Source organism: Rhodnius prolixus, unplaced genomic scaffold (genome assembly GCF_049639745.1).
Source record: "Rhodnius prolixus isolate KJV_2025 unplaced genomic scaffold, Rpr scaffold_7, whole genome shotgun sequence".
Taxonomy (NCBI): Eukaryota; Metazoa; Arthropoda; class Insecta; order Hemiptera; family Reduviidae; genus Rhodnius; species Rhodnius prolixus.
In genome coordinates this window covers 10,602,388-10,621,070 of record NW_027411582.1, presented here as the reverse complement: position 1 = coordinate 10,621,070, position 18,683 = coordinate 10,602,388, and the positions used below count along the sequence as shown (strand labels likewise).

General features: G+C 31.8%; 1 protein-coding gene across 25 annotated transcripts in view; it reads right to left on the bottom strand.

The window, feature by feature from the left end:
- Nucleotides 1-18,683, bottom strand: part of LOC141446931 (diuretic hormone receptor-like) — a 323,691-nt gene that overhangs the window by 15,982 nt on the left and 289,026 nt on the right. For all 25 annotated transcript variants that reach the window (XM_074113932.1, XM_074113940.1, XM_074113929.1 and 22 more), the window contains 2 exons: nt 18,175-18,255; nt 363-430 (listed from right to left, as the gene is read on the bottom strand). In XM_074113932.1, coding sequence (XP_073970033.1) covers nt 363-430; nt 18,175-18,255 — 149 coding nt within the window. The remainder of the gene's footprint in view (nt 1-362; nt 431-18,174; nt 18,256-18,683) is intronic.

The window sequence follows — 18,683 nt, the reverse complement described above, 5'->3', positions numbered from 1 at the left end:
AATTTTTTAGTGTAATAGAGTTAAGATTATGCTAATAAAATAGCTATTTTCAAAAATGAGAAAATATATCCTTGTCATTCGCCGATTAAAGCTTTTAATTTAGATTCACTACACCGGACATCGTACTGAGGAAGCTCCTAGCAGAAGCAAATCCTAAGATTGCCTCGTGAGTAGCAGCACAGCATTATTACTGCGTTATACCACTGACTTTCCTCACCATTATTAGTGTATTAAAAGGAAGCGAATTCTTAGCTATCCCAGAAATTGAACGCTCCTAAGAGTTAAATGAACTTTTTGGCAGTAATTTTAAATTAAATTTTACAAATAATTGATATTTATAAGAAAATTGAAATTCAACTTACATATTCATAGTCATCAGAAATAAATGCTCTAGCCAGACATGAGGGAATCACTATAATCACTGGAATACCTGAAATAACAGAAATTAAACTTAAAAACTGTGTAAAAGAGAGAATAAAATTTAAAGTTGAAAAAAAATAAAAATAAAACAAATACAGAATAATATTCAAAATATTTAATTCATAAGGAACGAACAAAACACACATATTTAAAAGTGAAGACTAAATAATAACCTGGGACTAGATGGAATTTAATTATTTGTGTTCCATAGTACAAAATGTTCTGCTCACAATAACTAAATCATTTTTACAGATAATTAGATCTTTTTAAGGGAGGATTATCCTCAGGGGCATAAATAACAAATGTATTTTCCTTAGGGCAGTGAAATGCTGTAATTTTCTAGTAAGAGCCCAATGACAAAAATAAACATAACAAATCTCAGCTAAATTTAAAATTTTATTTTCAAGTTAGGAATTCGATTATAAGTTAATCTAATCTATCTTACAAGCTCTGTGGATTGCTATAGACTTTTCGAGAGCTCAAGTTAACGTAGATGTTGAGCTAACGGCCATTAATAAGTTACAGCCTCAGAGAAAGTAGCTTTAAGTAACATTGCAGGTCTTTACATAGTTTTCATTCTATAAATTACCTTTTTTCAAGATTAACAAACTATTTGCGCTTTAAGCAGAGAGGAACCGAGACAAGTTAGTAAACAACTTGAATTATAGCATCATTAATAGGAAATTGAGTTAACATCCAAGGCGTCATTGCAACTAATAATCATCGCATCTTGGGTGGTCTTCATTAATTTGGTTGCAGTTGCACAAGTACCATTCATTTGAACATACATTCATTTCCATTGCCTTTGATAATGAAAATGCACTAGAGCGTTACAATATCACATGTAATCTTTTAACAAATTAACCGTCTCACAAAATGGTAAACATCATTAATTTAAGTGTTTATAAAGTGACTCTAACAGGCGCTACAGAATTTCAGCAGCTAAGGCATAAATAACTCGTGGGAATCAATAAGGCCAAGTAATTCTTTCTTTCGAATTTAATAGCGATAAAACATTTTGGAAATGTGCCAAAAAGAAAAGCGAAAAGTATACTTTTTTTTGTACGTAAACTATCTTGAATATTGTCTTTTAAAAATCTCTTTTATATTAATTTTCTATTTTAAGATTCGAAGAATATTTTGATGTTAGTCTTTAGGGCAAAAAGTGGTTTATTTTTTACTCAATTTGTTGCTACAATATGGTTCCTTTTTATACTGAAATACCACGAGAGATCATTAACATTACTTTCTCATGTTCCACTGATTACATTAAAATAACGAACTTTATTATACTGAGTTGCCCTTTTAAGGATAATTGTGTTTATTAGGCCCTAAAGGTGGTTAGATTCAAGGACAAGGCGACTTGACAGGATAGACTTTTATTGTTTAAAAATGCATTAATTTTTTTTACATTTAATGTTCTTTGGCCAATAAAGGCGCTAATAAATATCATAATGACCTATTCAAGTTCATAAAGTGATTAATTATTAGTTCAAATTCAAATTCACAAAATTTGTGTAAGAACATCAAGAGAATGTGATATGAGGGTGAATAATTCATGATACCAATGTTAGGAGCATCTTATTAAATATGTTCTGCCAAAGCGAAACCCAAGTGATGTGTCTAAGAAAACTTTCACTTTAATATTCACTCGGTTGGAAGTTTTCTTTTAAAGTTAATTACACCATACGCTAAGTTTTCTTGGTTTTTTAATGTTTAATTAAAGAGATCTTACTTATTTGAAAGAAGCTGCCTTATTTTAATGTGATTTTAATTTATACGGGTTATAAGTGTTTTCCCAAGTTGTTTATTCAAATTCATAATCCTGAATTGAGGAAAAAGAAAACCCTGATTTAAAATGCCGACACGACTTTTTCTTTCAGTAATTCTCAAGACTCTAATTCATCCTTTTCTTAAAACTCTATATTTCGAGACATGTTAAATAAAATATACTGATCTACAATCTAAACACATGCGTTATGTTGAAGAAGTCTGGAGAAAATTCTGAGAAGCATTTTGAGAAAATCTCAGGAAGGTGATAAAATCCATTTTGAAAAGTATAACTCACCGATTCAGACATGATTTTTTTATTATTTTTCCGAGCTTTCTGCCTAGGGAGTAGGTCATCTTCAGAGTTTATTGTGTATATAATATTTTAACATGGTTATTGTTAAGTTTGAAATATCTTCTGACTTGTGTGCTTACGAACTTATGCAATGCTTATAACAATAACCATGTAAAAATATTATGTACACAATAAGCCCTGAAGATGACCTAGTCCTTAGGTAGAAAGCTCGGCAAAAATAAAAAATATCATGGCTGAAATTGGCATTATTCTATTCATTCTATTGTACTATGAATCAGTCACCAAAAGCAATGGACAGTAACAAATTTAACCTTCCTAAATAACGTTCAAAATTATAGGAACTCCCTTTACCGCAGACCATAACATCCCACTTTCCTAGAAAGTGGTTCTTATTTTAATTTAACAAAAAAATCAAATAAAAGACAACATATTTGATAAAGACTCTTTAAATATAATAATATTGAAATACATTCAACGCATAGGCGCCTAAAATCCATCTTTGCATACCAAAAGCCTATAACCAGACTTCTAATTTTACAGGTGGGTATTAGAGGGCATTAGCTCTAGATCCACCCTCTGGGTCTAGTAGTGTGATACTGACCCCATAGATTCTAATCTTCAGATCTACATTAATAAGAATTAGTAATTTAAAAAGTAATCTTTATCGCTATTTTTGAGAAAATACCAGACAAAAAAAATCTATGATGATGTACTGATGTGTAATAAAAAAAATTCAGGTTCAGGCAATTTACATTATTTGAGAAATAAAATCTCTCTTTTTTGGACTATTTTGGGTATTGCCTGTAAAAACTTAATCCAAAAAGAAAGTTACAATCGCAATATTTCACCTTTTTAGTAGCAAAAATAGGATAAATTAATAAATTTCATGTTAGAATAGGGCTGCTATGATTAATAATGGCAAAATTAGATGCAAGCACATGCCCTAGCTAGCTACTGTATATAAAATCGCCTCCCTCTACCTGAGACCACTAGAGGACACTAGTGGTACCTGTTAAATTAATTAAAGGTAATTAATGAATTCGTCTAGTAAATTACATTGCCTACTGTTTTACTCGCCAGCATCTCTTATCGTATCATTTATCATTTCCATTCTTTGACATTAAATTGCGTACACTAAACAGGTAAGTGTAGAACTGGCTGACAAGGGATTTAGGAAACTATAATTGTCTGTACAATTATGAAATGGGGGATGCAGACTTGTAAGTGGAGATCCTAAGTTTGAGTTCTGAGTGTAGTTACTTTTATTTGTTGGAAGAACGTGATCATCAGTGAAGTATCCGCCTCCATCCAAGACACCTGATTTGGTAGTTAAGGCCCCGACCGCAAAAATAGGCGATTACCTTTCTTTAATTTTTGTTTTTCTCTCCAATAATATAATAACGGGGATAGCTGTTAGCAGGCACATATGCTCAACTGACAGGAGTAATTAATTAATAATAAACACCCCTAAAACAAATTAATAATGAGAAATAAAATTTAAAAAAAACATAAAGAACTCACGAAAAAATAAGTTTACATTCAACTGGCAACAAAAATGAAATATCTTTTCATATTCAAGGAAGAAACAAAATTAACTCTGAGCTCACACAATATGAGATTAATTTCACAGCTGCAAATAGACGCTAAAAAAAATACCTCAATTCTCTCGACCACCTTTTCAAAGGTATAATTATTATTTTTTTTTAGTAAGCAAAGGTAACGCTTTTTATTTTTTAGGCTTGTTTTGCATCCAATTACCGATCAGGTGCCTTGGGTGGTGACGGGTGTCTAACATTCTTGACTATACAAATAATGAATAAATATCTTATTGTAGAAAACATGTCCCATATTAGATCCTTTAATCTGCAAAAACCAAATTATCCAAAATTAAGAACAAATAAAACCAAAAGAGACCAACAAAAATGGTTGTAAACTGTGGTCGAACAAAAAAAAAAAATAAAATAAAACTAAATATTTATCAGCCTATGGCTGATATAATACATCTACACTTCAGAGTTTCAGTTCGATAGATTTTTGTATTTCTTGAAGACTGCTGATTGTTGCTTTGGCTAATGAGTCTTTTTTGTTTTTAAAATAGATGCAGTGCGAATAAAACAACTGCCAAAAACGAATATACTTGATTAATTAAAATATGTAAAAAAATATTTATTCAATTGTATCTTTATATTTTTAATACAACTGAATTATGTCAGTTCTAGACATCTCAATTTCACTGGCTAAGTTCACTGATTTTAAATTCCTTTTATCTCGCCTAATTAGCTCTTTGGCCCCCACACCTAGAGAATCAATTTTAATTGAAAGCTGCCTTCGCGTCTGCTGTAGATCCTCATCTGATCATCAACCGTATCACTGCCGTACCAGTCCTAATTTGAAGCTCCGCTACTGAAGGATGTCGCTTCAGCTGGTTTCGTTTTCCAGCTTCGTTTCTGTACTGGCTGTGCTCTTCCCCAATACCAGACATTTATAGAGATCCTAGCATCCAACTCAAGTTAGCCTTGTATAAATTAATGACTGTACTGTTTGTAAATGGGTGAGACTTTAATATATCTAAATATGATGTTACTGATAGATACGTTTGGGTTTAACAGTGTACATGTTATTAACGTAAATAGACAACCAAATCTAGTTGTGGATTTCTGGTATTTAAGGGTTATTGTGATTGGTAGATGTTATCACAATTGTGCTGGAATAGCACATACTGTATATCTACTTCAATACATATGTGAAATTAACATGAGCTCTGCCATTCACACATGCATACTGATTGCATTATTTATCTACACATTACCTCTAAACTGCATCGAGTACAGTGCATACACATAAACCGGTTTATTGCTGCTATAATCCAATTTGAATTCAACTTTTGAATTTTATTGTCCCACTTTTTTCACTCATATAAAGGAAATTAATTTCACACTTTTCAACGCTATACTTTCCTCATTATTTGCACGTCATTGTTAATTGTAATACAACAGGATATTTTCCATGTAAGTTTCGTGCTAGGTAGGTCTTGCAATTTTTTAACTTGAATCAGTAGATTCATTATGTATAATTTTTGTACGTAAATAGAAACAAATTATACTGGATAATAATGATGTTTCCTGCTTTATTTGATGTTGTGTTTTTTTTATCTAATTTAAGTGTAGCGGAATCAATGGAACGGAAGGAGGGATAAGGGTTGGAAGAAGTGATTTCAAATATTTAATCCTTCTTTACAGTTATACATAAGTCACAAAACCGTGTATTTTATAGAAATAGCACTTCAGAGGTGAGTTTCATAACCGGAGCGGTTATACGTAAATATGTTCGTCCTTGTCTCTTTTCGAGTTGCCTATCTGACCGACTTTATAACCGTTACTAGAGAAGAATGTATCCTTTCTTTTTTTTTAGGGTATTGACGGGAGAGAGTGTGTTGGCCTCAGAGGAAGTGATTATACCATTACCGCTGTGCCAACTACCGGTTTTCCTGATGACAACTTGGAAAGGTGATTGAATTGAATTAGCATCCATCCAGTTTCTTGTTTTCTTGGAGGAGCAATTTTCTTAGAAGGCATTGGGGAGGGAATATTTGTTGGCCCAGCGAGTAGTGATCCCTGACTGCAGGCTCTCCTGCCTACGGTTCCCGATGAGATCCTGGATACTTACTAATGGATAAGGGGTACATACCTTATCTAGCTTTCTTCCAGTTTACCTTAATTGGAAAGCAAGTAACATATCTTGCGAGAACGTTCATCCTTCAACATCCCAACCAGATACTTGGCTGAGTGGTTCATCATCTGAGGTGCTATAGGAAGATTATCCTCATGAGTGTAGGGTCGCAATGCATACCTCGTTAATAAACAATACAAAAAAAGCTGATGGAGAGAATTCCTAATAAAAGAACACCTCTGTTTCAGTAAAACCGAATAGAATTCTAAGGCAATAAAGACTAAAAGCATGTACGAAATGTTTTTAGGAGTTTTGTGTTTTCTTTTTACATTATTTCTTCAATAAGCAACTTAAATATTTTCCCCAAATCTTACGCACTATTCCGTTAGTACCTGTATCTTGACAAAAAGTTTAGTTTCAAATTTTAATATTTGCAGTAAGAGAAAGGTGTGTGTTAGCAAATAAACTCTATTTAAAAGTGATTAGATAGTAAACTTGATTGAAATAATAATAATAATAATAAAATTTTGATTTCGACAAAGACAGAGGCAAAAACTTGACCTACAATCTCTACAAAGAAGTAGAATGAACTTCAGTTTTGAGCGAGCTTTAATTGAAGCCAGCATATTTTATCTTGTGACAAAGACAAGTGTAACTTTTGTCGATGTGGCTGTTAAGAAATTAACGCTAAGTAGAGATTAAATTGTATTAAGGTTGTCACTATTACAACGTTAATCTCCTTAAGTAGAAGATTAGACAAAAAAGTCAAGCATTTTACATCTATACTTGAGTTAATGAAAAAAGTAAAAGAACATAAATTCCCAGGTACAGCTCTAATTAATTAAACAAGTTAGTTTTTATAACTTTATAACTAACTTTCCAAAAGTGTGCTTAAAGAGACTTAAAAAGGCTAAGAAAGGCTTTCCAAACATAAATTCTACTACTACGAAGTATGTACCAACTTCAATTATTGTTAAGATGTAGCTTTTAATCTTCTTCTCAGCGAACTTTCAATTAAGTATTGAAGACACCTTAATTTTTTAGATTTATAAATCAAAGATAATTCACAGTATTAGAAGCCACTGACAGAGAGTTTAGCGAAAACCATAGTGAAACTGAAGAAGATAACACAGAGGTGATGTCATAGAGGCACGAACCGCCCACAATAACTTAATTTAACATAATAATGTTGATTTGAATGGGCTTTTAAATTCCAAAGAAATCCCTGGGTTATTACCAGATAGTGAAGGAGGATATACCTTGCCTGGGGTGAGAAGTGTTTAGGTACCTGAGAAGAATGATTAATCCAATTTATCGACTCCTGTCTCATACTAGAGGGGCTAGATCATAATCAGATGTTAGAAAGGTTTATATCTTCTTAATTTAGAGTGCCATTTTTTGTGGTATATCTGGGAAGAGCATTGCAAGAACGAGTGCATAATAGAAAAGAGTAGTTATTCCAGTTTAACGAGGTTCTTTTCATTTTTAACACGTTCCTGGGGAATTCTAACTTGGGGGAGCCATAATCAGTACATCAATGGATGCGTTAGTGTTAGTAATGGCATGAGTGGCACCAAGAAGTGCCTTCGCTCTACTTAGATTTTCCATAAGAGCCTCAAAAGTTGCTAGGTATTGGATAAGAGTTCATCTTATCCAGAAGCACCTGCCATTAATTTGGAGGAGTTATTTTCAGAATTATTTGGGACAGCTCTGAAAGGGAGAAATGAATTGGTGAGAGAACTATTGTATATTTGAGCCGTTCACAGCAAAACTCGATTAACAAACATAAAAAAAAAAGAAAAAAAAAGAGAAATGCGATGAAATAATGTAATTTTTTGAACCCAGAGTTACAAGGCTCTATATTTTTCTTACACATTAGTTTAAGGCGCCACGTTAGCCGAGCTGGTTAAGAGGCGAGACCTGCAAAGCTAATATGCATTGTGGTAGTGGGTTTGATTTCCGGTCTTAGGCCTTAGATTCTATTTAATGGTTAATAAAAGAAATTCACAGTAAAGTACGTTTGCTATTCGCCTCCGTCCACGACACCTAGTAAATGGTAGTTGGACGTTAAGCCCCGCCTGAAAAAATAGGCGATTACTTTACTTTATTTAATGTAATTTTTTTTTTAATTCTGTTTATAATATAAATTTGAAAAAATTTACCGTTATCATTCAGCGCCAGTTACTGAATTTGAGTTGAATATTAGAGCAAGGAATTAACCAAAATGGCTTCTGAAATAAATTATTCATTATTCAATGGCCAAAACTTTTTTGTCGTTGGATAGAGTTGAATCTTTATTATTCAGGGAATTTATTATAAATAAAAAAGCTGTGACTGAATTAAGTGCTTTGTCACTTAAATTAGAAATAATATTACAAAAAATGAAGTTTATCGATTTGTACAGAGAACAGCTCATTTAATATTCTGCAATGACAAATTAGATGTCTAATTAAGTTTCAATTTATCTCTTCTCAGAAGTCTCCTAAGATCAAAATTAGACTCCTCAAATACTGAATAATTCACAGCCTCATTTCCAATCAACTCCTTAATCACAGTAAATAAAATAATAAATGCAGTGAAAACACTAAATAAATAAACTTTTCAATCTAGTAATTGTTTAAAATAAAGACTGATTACTTATCTCGCTTAATTTATCACTTCTGGTAGAACAGTTTTCCACTACTTTTTATGTTGTTGTTAATGCTTGATAGAGTTGCAAAAAGTTTTGTTGTTTGCAGTTGTTTTCTTCTTTTTTTTTGGTCTGAGAAGTTAGTAAAACTTTCAACTTTCTGAAGTCGGAGAAAGAGAGATGAATCAAAAGAATTCAAGTGACTAACAACGGATATTACATTGTTTATGCTTTTTGATGTAAGTTAAAAACAAAGAACATTCTGCTGCTAACGTAACAGGCGTTACTAAAAATTTCTTATTCCCTTTCCAAAATATTTTACAAAATAGTTATCATTTTTTTTTTTATTAAGCTTCTGCTTTTAAAATAGTTAAATAAAATTTATTATAATTGATGAAAAACATAAACACTCCAAGATTTTTACCCTAAGATATAAGTGAAGTTTGGTTCTAAGGTTTTAATGCAGTGGAGTCTCGGATATCCGTCACCCTTTTATCCGTCTATTCCACTTAACCGTCACTCTCCTCAGTATTTAAAAAAAAACCCAAAAAATTATTTTAAAAAGAAAACTTTTTAAAAATTTATTTTAAGTGTACAGAAATTTTAAAGAGTCCTTTAGCCTTAAAAAAAAAATATCTGGGGTTTACCCCATTTGATACGGTACATAAAAGCAAAGATTAGATGTCGCAGACATTGTGTTCATTAATTTTAATACACAATAGAATGAATTGAATAATGAAAGATACCTGACCTTTAAGGCTTAAGCGTATAAAATATGTATACCAGTTAATACAAAGTTTTATACACGTTAAACAAAAGAATCTGGAAATTTCCTGTTTTTTTCCATTATCCGTCTATTCGACTATCCGTCACGTGTCCGGTCCCGGTCATGAAGGATAACCGAGACTCCACTGTAATACACTATCTGAGTATAGCTGGAATATAGAAGTAATATGATAGATAAATTTAATTTTTTCTCTTTTAAAGAAACAATAATTGTAGGATTGATCAATGCCCTACCTCAAAAATGTCTTGTAAATGGAACAACCATATAAAGAAACACTAGCTTTAAGCATTAAAACGCGATCGAAGTTCACTAAGATACTAGCAGAGATATTAGGAGCAACTAGACACATAGTAAACATGTGATTAAAGTTTATAAAAGGAAGTTCCATCAGCACAAAGTACCTTTATGTGTTTCTAGTCTGTTTACCTAAGAGATATCCTATTTCTCTATTATGTGTGGTGGTAGCTGAGCTGTCATCGTGGTGAAGTTTGAAAGCACTAATGGCTTACACATCATCACAAACTATGGGCAAGCTCGCATGCAGTAATGACAACTCTTCCATAATTTCTCATGTTTCTCCATTTTAACTCTTCACATTTCTTCTGTAATAACTGAATTATTGATCCGTTCTTCCCGGCGGAGAGAGAGAAATAGAAATTAGCAAATAGGGTCGCTGGAATGCAAATTATTTTGTCTATAAATATAACTAGATGCGACTGTCTATTCTGAGTAAATGTTGACCAATTTAATTAAAATAACAAAACAGTAATGGACATTATGAAAGTTTACCACAAAATATGGCCAACCTCAAAGCTTTATAAATTTATTTAATTAATTGAAAACACAAGTTGTAAAAACCATAATCCATTTGCTCTGGATTGGTGAGTCCATATTTTATTTTTAAACCTCAAAATTGGATTAATCTCGGAATTTTATAGCTAGTGAAGCAAAATATTATTTTACTCTTTTCACGATATACAAAAACGAATACAAAAATTGTAATGCGAAGACCTTCTAAAAAACTTATACCAATACACTGTGAGTAGACTCACCCACTTTGCTTTCATAAACATCACTTCACCTGGACATATAATAGACAAGATTTCGACTTTGAGAACACATCTACACTTGCGCCTAACTTGACAAAAATTACGGACATGTATGAAGCATCTGTACAAAGTGGGGCTTATTAGCTCGGAATCATTGTGTGCAGATTGTGTCAGGAAGAGGAGGAAATGGCCTCTCTCATGCTGTCCGATTGCGTTGCAATCTAGTGGTTGCACTATGAAACCTTTGCTCTTTGAGACCAAAGGAAATTGTAGCGCGAAAAGAACTAGTAAGGAAAGTCCTCAACCTCCTTAGTACGGGAGGTTTCGTCCACTAGATCCAAAAGGGAGCTGGCACAATAAGCCTCTTGTGGCTGCGGTGCCGTGGGGTATAGGTCCCGTCCCGCTTTTCTAATCTAATATCTAACAAAATTAAGCTTCACAATATTACTTTGATTTAGCCACACCCTACACCCTACTCTAATTGTTTAAATTTATGATCACTCCTTAATATCCAATTAATAATACCATCAAGATATTTCAGTAGATAATAGAACCATAATTTTTTTAATGCTAAATATGTTTATAAAAATTAACCTATTTTCGAAAGTTAATTGTTAAAGAATTAATAGAATACTCTTTTGATCTATAAAATGATCGAAACAAAGCTTAAAAGCAAACTTCATCTAAAGTTAATTTAATTAATTTCAATTTAATTATAAGACCAATCAGTACTGCAATTTTAGGGACTGCCATTCAATTTTATTCAAGGCCAAGAATCAAATTTTCCTCTTGGCTACTGTGTCTTGAGGAACAGGACTTCGCCCTTGTCATAATAGCAATAATAGGGAACTGCCAGACCGACTAACACTAAATAGATAACAAGCTGTTCAGGACGCAATTTTAAACACCATAACAAACATAATCTTACACACTCCCTCATAAATATTAGGATGCGATCTAAACATAACAACTACCAACATATCCTTCTTGAACGTTCTTGGGAAGTCTTCCAGACGTTTGAAACGCCGTTGGCCTAAAGACCTCCTGTCAGAGGAAGGGCAGTATCCTGTTCAGGATGGGTAGCACTAGTCTCACTTCTCCCAGTACAAGAAAAATTTGGGCAACTCAGTGAATTCACTCTACATTGGTTTGCAGAATGTGGAAATAATATATTTTTTTTTTTTAAAGTAAAGAAAATGGTAAAATATTTTTCGCAAAATAAACTCTTCTTTTCTAATTTTGCCTTCCTGCTGTATAGTGCAGCCAAAGGAAAATATTGTCCAAATGTGCCTTTTTTTTTCGCTGGCTTAGAAGGTTATGATAGTGTGAAGGTAGTACTTCAGAGTTATTAATTGAAGTTGATAAAGAAAAGGGCTAGTAACAGATGTAGGTCTGTGCACCAAACTGAAAGTCGTTTGTCTCTTTCAACATCCGACCTCCACAAGGACCTCCGGATATAACACCAAGTAAAAGAAGCACCTTCACTTATATCTTATATATACTACTACTACCACCACATAATTTATATTCTTTTTCTTACTTAAAGCGTTTACTATTTTTATTCAATATATTTATCTTCTCTAACTTTACAATAGAGTGGTGAATCAGTCTTAAATTTACTTCGAAGAGAGTACTGTAAACGAAATAATAACCACGCTAGAGGATCTTCGCAGTCACGTAATTATTACCAAGATTCACCCCCAGAAATAAGTGATCCGACTTTCTTCGATTGATTAATAAAATCGATTAATAGGAAAGCATGTACAAAATTGAATTAAAAAAGTATAAAAAGGCAGATAATGTCAGCGATAAGCAAAGAAAAATTGATTTTCAAAGTAACTGCACAGTCAAGAACTGTATTTGAATTGTTAGAATTTAAGTTAAGCGAATGTTTTAATCATGTAAACTACTATTGTTAACTGAAATGCACGCTATCGACTCTCTATTAACATTTTACCATCTCATCTCTCCGGTCATTTAATGTAGTTTTATAATTTAATAAAATCTAGTGCATTAAGGGCTATCTCGTATTCAATAACCCACTTCTCTATCGTACTACTATCTGTAATTAAATAGCAATTCTACAAAAAAAAAATAAAAAAAAATACTACATGTAATTATTTAGTAAACTTGATTCCAATATCATTATTCTTAACGCATTTGCTTCAAATTCGAAATTTTAAAAAGACTAGGTTGCAATTATTTTAGAGGAATTTTGAGTTTTTGCCAGTTTAGAAAGAACGGCTCAGATTGTCAAAGTTTCGAACTATATTTTGTTCACGAAAACATAGGCATTTACAATTTCATCATGTCATCTAAGAAGATTATTTATTAATCGACTTAAGCTTCATATATATAATTATGTTTATCATAATGATATAAAATTATATTTACAATAACGTAAGTACAATCAATCACCACCAGATTGAAATTTGTATTATTATTGTTAGAAATATGCAATAGCATTATTGACTATAGAATTAGTTATCAGTTACAGTTGTATTTAAAACCCTCTAAAATAATTGTCTCAATACAGCCATGAATACTATAAGAAAGTATCAAGAAAAAAGGTTTCAACAGAAGTCTGTTATAATGAGAAGTAGAAGAAAAAAAAAAGGTGAAGTATCTATTGATGGAGGCAACAGTTAGAAAAACATAAAATTTAATTGAAGTATTCCTGATTTAAATGGAAGAGAAGGTAAAACCTTATAAAACAATAACAAAAACTTACAGTTTAAAATGTTAAGTATAAGGGTTGATTAAACGCCAAAAGGTACACAAATCAGCGAGTACCCAACATTTCATTAATCCTTCATTAATATTTAAGTAATTCTACTGCATTAATTTTCATTAATAAGTTATTTTTTAGAATTTATTAGATGTCACAGACCCCTATGCTGGCCACTTCATTTATAATATTTTTTTGTTATAATTATGATAAATCACACATACGTACATGCATGTTAAAGTAGAAAAAGACAAAGTTAGAGTAGGCTGCTGTCTTGAATTCGTCTTACCGAAATATTCGTGAGTACAAATAACACACAGTTATTACAAGTAGATTATTCAACAATATTTACTCACTTCTCAATTGTAATTTTAATTTAGTCCCCCTAATTTTACTTATAGTAAAATACTGGAATAATTAGCTGTCCTAAAAATATGCATATCTTATTTATTTTATATTACATATATTACAACATTGTGGGATGAATACCTAGATTGAGAATGTAATTGAAGAAAACTATATTATTTGCGATAAAGCCAGATAATTATTGCCTATTGTTATAAACGTTTGACTACTTCATAAAATAACAATTACTTTAATCGAAGAATGAACTTAAACCGACGATTTTTATTTAAAAATAAAAATAAATAAATAAAATAAACAAAATCATTGATGTATGTTGGTGTAAGTTTTTTTTTTAAAAAAAAGGTTTTGAATTTTTTAGCCTCATAATTTTTTTATATTTTTTATAACGTTTTTCTTTTTAACCTGTAATTAATAGTTTGATTATTATAAATAACTAGATATTACAGTCAATCTACAGTGCTACTTGAACATATATTTTGTAGACGAAAATGGCCAGCATAAGGGTCTGTGACATCTAATAAATTCTAAAAAATAACTTATTAATGAAAATTAATGCAGTAGAATTACTTAAATATTAATGAAGGATTAATGAAATGTTGGGTACTCGCTGATTTGTGTACCTTTTGGCGTTTAATCAACCCTTATACTTAACATTTTAAACTGTAAGTTTTTGTTAAGGAGATTTTTGTACCTTTTGTATAGATTTTACTTTTTGTCTATTTGGAATGTTACATATCTGCTTTACAGATTTTTTTAAAATTTGGAATAAGCAATTCTATCATTATAACCTGATAAGGTGTTAAGTCGGAACCATAACTACCAATGGAGAGATCTTTTTAAAGATTGATTATAGTTGCGGTCCCCCAAACCATCCTCAATAACAATTTTTTTAAAAAAGCGTTTGGAATAATATAGGAAGGTATTTGTACGTAAATAGCAAAATTAAACTGCGATTTCAGTACTTCCTTTTAAGAGGAGTAAGAAAAATAAATTACGATTGCAGTACTTCTCCCTAAAAGGCAAAGAGGCAAAGATTTTTTAATCGACAATTCATTGATTTAAATCGGTTCACTCATTGATAATTTACACGATTGCAGTACTTCCTCTTAGTAGGTGCAAGAGCATGATAGCACTTCACAGCAACGTAGAGGAGCTTTAACCACTTATTCGAGCTGAATTTTATCAAAATCGGACTAAGCGTTATAGAAATATTGGTTATAATAGTTTTAGAAAGGGCCTTATTTGGGTGGGGCAAACTCCCCTCCTTATGAGGCGTAGTGTCGAGACTTTTAAAGTGTAAATCTGTACAAAATGTCGATTCGAATGACACTTCATTCATGAAAATCGGTTCAAATGTCGATAATTTGAAACGATTGCTATACTTCCCCTTAATAAGTGTAAGAGCAGATCGTCGCTTTATTGTTACGTAGGGGAGCCATAACCCTATCATCCTACCAAATTTTATCAAAATCGGGCCAGGATTTACAGAGTAATTAGTAATAATCATTTTGGAGGGGGCCTTACATAAAGGGGGCTAACTCCTCTCCCATTCGATGTACGGCATCGAGACCCCCAAAAGGCACATCTACATAAAAGTCCGAATCGAATGACACCTCATTCATGAAAATCGGTTCACGCGTTTAGGCGCTACGTTGTTTACAAAAATGGTAACAACAACAAGAACAACAACAAGACCAATTTTTGAAAATGCCGTTTTTGCTCATTTTCAGCAACTTTTTTCTCGAAATCTATTAGATCTGTGTTGTTGCAAAAAATTACAGTCATAAAGGAGGATTTGCCCTATATTATAAAGAAAATTTGGGAATTTTATCTTTTATAGAAAAAGATAAAAAAATTGTCAAATTTGGGTGTTTTTCAACGTTACGCTTTTTCGTGCAGTTTTTGACGATCAACCCTTATACAACTGTCCTACCGGACAGTTTTAATGATAACCTTGCTATCCTAAGATTTCACTAGCTGCAATCCAGTGTATATCAAGAGAGAAAACCAATATTTTATTCTGTAGCTTCAACTTCATCTTAACTTTAAACATACAAAAGTGTAACTGAATACCACTTTAACAAACACTTCTCTAGTAAACAACTTGATTATCTACTAACTCACTGCCCAACCTACTCAACAACGATCCTTATAATCATGACCTCAATTTTCTAAACCATAAAACCAGCTTATAACTAAATGTCACACCAAATTTAATTAGTATGGTAGTGGAATAGTGATAAAACTAAATTCTGGAAGATTTACCTTTTATTTTTTCACTTTTCCTGACTTCCCTCTATTAATGATGGGGAAACAAATGTTTAATATATATAAATAAATTTCAAAATTTGCAGTTCTGAGAATGTTTTACAAAAGAATTTTCTATTCTTGAATATCTTGAATAATAAGATGAATATTAAAGTAGTAATCAAGCAGTAGTTAGTACAGACTATAAACTTACTCTTTTTTGAAATAAAACAAAAACTTCATTGCTAAGTTTCCCAGAAAACGTAAAACTTCGATAAAAATCCAAATGGAATTTAACATTAACCGGACTGAGAAGTAATGAGTCTCTGAGGAGTAATTCAACATTTTACGTGAGAGTAGATATTTATGTGTCTCCTAGTTTTATATATCTGTAATCTATATCATGTGTATGATAAATGAATGTTAAATTTACACACATAAATTTAGGAAATAACTTCTATCTTTCTGTTTTTTCTCTAAGTAAAATAATATTTTAAATTTCTTGATTTATTTGCTCTCATTAGTTGTGGAGAGCTGACAGTAAAGTAATTGGTTTTAAAGCTAACCAATCTTACACTTAAATCTATTGGGCCACCTAAAATGTAGTTGTTGATCTTGCATGGAGTGAGTATGCGTCATGAAGGATGCAATGGGTACGTGAATAGGCTTCCGTTTGGAAGAATTATTGGTAGAATTCCTACATCACTACCAACTATCAAGGAATAAAGAATATATAATTTTTGTAACTGAAACTATGTTATTTCGTAGCAAGAGGAAGTATTACAATCGTAAGAAGTAAGAAGAGTCGTCCAAGCCAAGCCAAGAGGCTCCCTAGGTTTCAAGACTCTAGGTTCCATACGACTGTTTTGCAATGTCTTAAGTAAGGTAAGATAAGAAGTCTGCGATTAGAAGTTGAAAAAATCATCGGGGCCAACGAAACTTCCTACCGTATCGCCTAATCACCATACTCATCTTTTAGAATCCCCAAAGTCTAAAAAACAAAATCTGAAACCAGTATTCACTGTCCCATAAATACTGAAGTCAGCTATTTCTTATAAGGGAGAGCTCAGAGCCTTGACAGCTGCCTTAGCTAACCCGTGTAAAACCAAAAATCTGTATCAGTAATTAATTTCCGACGAAGTGAAATAGCTTTTATTTGAAAGCAGATGTAAAATTGCTCAGGACAATGCTGGCGCGTTCTCATCCGATTTCCAATAGAGAGGCCCGAATGCAAAACTAGCACTCACCTTCCACTTAAATACTGCATAGAAGATTACGTTTAAAATGTTAGAGGTGTTGTACTAGAGAAATTTAGGCGTTTGTGAAGGTGCCAAGTGTTTGTACGAGTTCCAGTAAGAGAAAACCCGATGTGGATTAGCCAGAAACATGAAAATACCACTCCTTCCCTCTATAACTTTTTGGCATAATTTTTTGAGTCTAGTTAAAAAAAAAAAAAATTAGACGAGAACTTTGTGTGACAAAACCAAAATATAACTCAAAAACTCTCAATAAAACATTACAATTCTACAAATCTATAAATATTACAAGAGCGAATCCGATAGTAAGTTTCCTTATCGAAGTATGAACAATAATTTTGGCGAGAAAGAAAGAGAAAAATTATTTTTTCAAAAAAAAAAATAAAAATATGGAACGAACATTGAATTCTCACAGAGTTTTGAACATAAATTCTTAAATAAGACACAAATAAGCTAACCTTCGTCAAAAAACTTTTGACAATTTTCTAAATGTATAATTTCTATTTCAAAAGAACGAACATAATATGTTTTAGTTAGAAAACTTTTCTTTTATAATAATTTTTCATTCATGTCTTCTTCCCCCCCCTCTATCGTCCTGTCAAGAAAATATAATATATCAACTGTTTTTTAGTTTTCTATGACTTAACATTTTCAGACAAACTCTCTGACGTTAAAGATTCATTATTTTATTTTTTAATAGTAACGCACAATATCTTCGCACATCACATCAAAATCAATGGAATTCTCAATTCATCCTAATCAATTGTTTGATCGCTCCAGGATATTTTTAAATACAATTTATACATAACTACAATAGCAAAGACAATTCAACTGTGGTTCTATATCAGTTAATTTATAATGACTCTAGATAAAACGTCGCTATTTTAGATTTTAATAAATGTAAAAAAAATAACTAATTAGATAAAAAGATATTTACCCCAGCCAATGGCTAAATAAGCTCGCAGATTGATGTTCTCTCTAGTAAAAGTTTCAACCACCAGCATGTATAGGTAAAGCCCTGGAAAAGATGAAAATTATTTGAAATTAGTAAATAATGTAAGCTGGTGCTAATGTGTAGATGGAAAAATTTGTTTAAATTTATGAGGGGAACATTTTCTCAAATTAAGTGCTAGATTGATGCATTTTTATGGTAGAGCACAAGAGAAAAGTGAAAAGTTTACGTGTTTGCCTTCTGAATTATTAAAACGATTGCAGAAAAAATTTAATATTAAACACTTCAGGGAAGTATTTTCATACTCCAGTTCGTGATGTCACGCTCCCTGCAATTGTGTGGATATGAACTCGGTGTGTGTTTAATAAAAAAAATTGTTAATATTCAATCCCAATCTAACACTATAGCTTAATTTCTGAAACTGGCAGGATAAATATCCGATGAGCAAAAGGGTTCGTCTTGGAAAGTTAGAAGGGCATAATATTAAATTCACA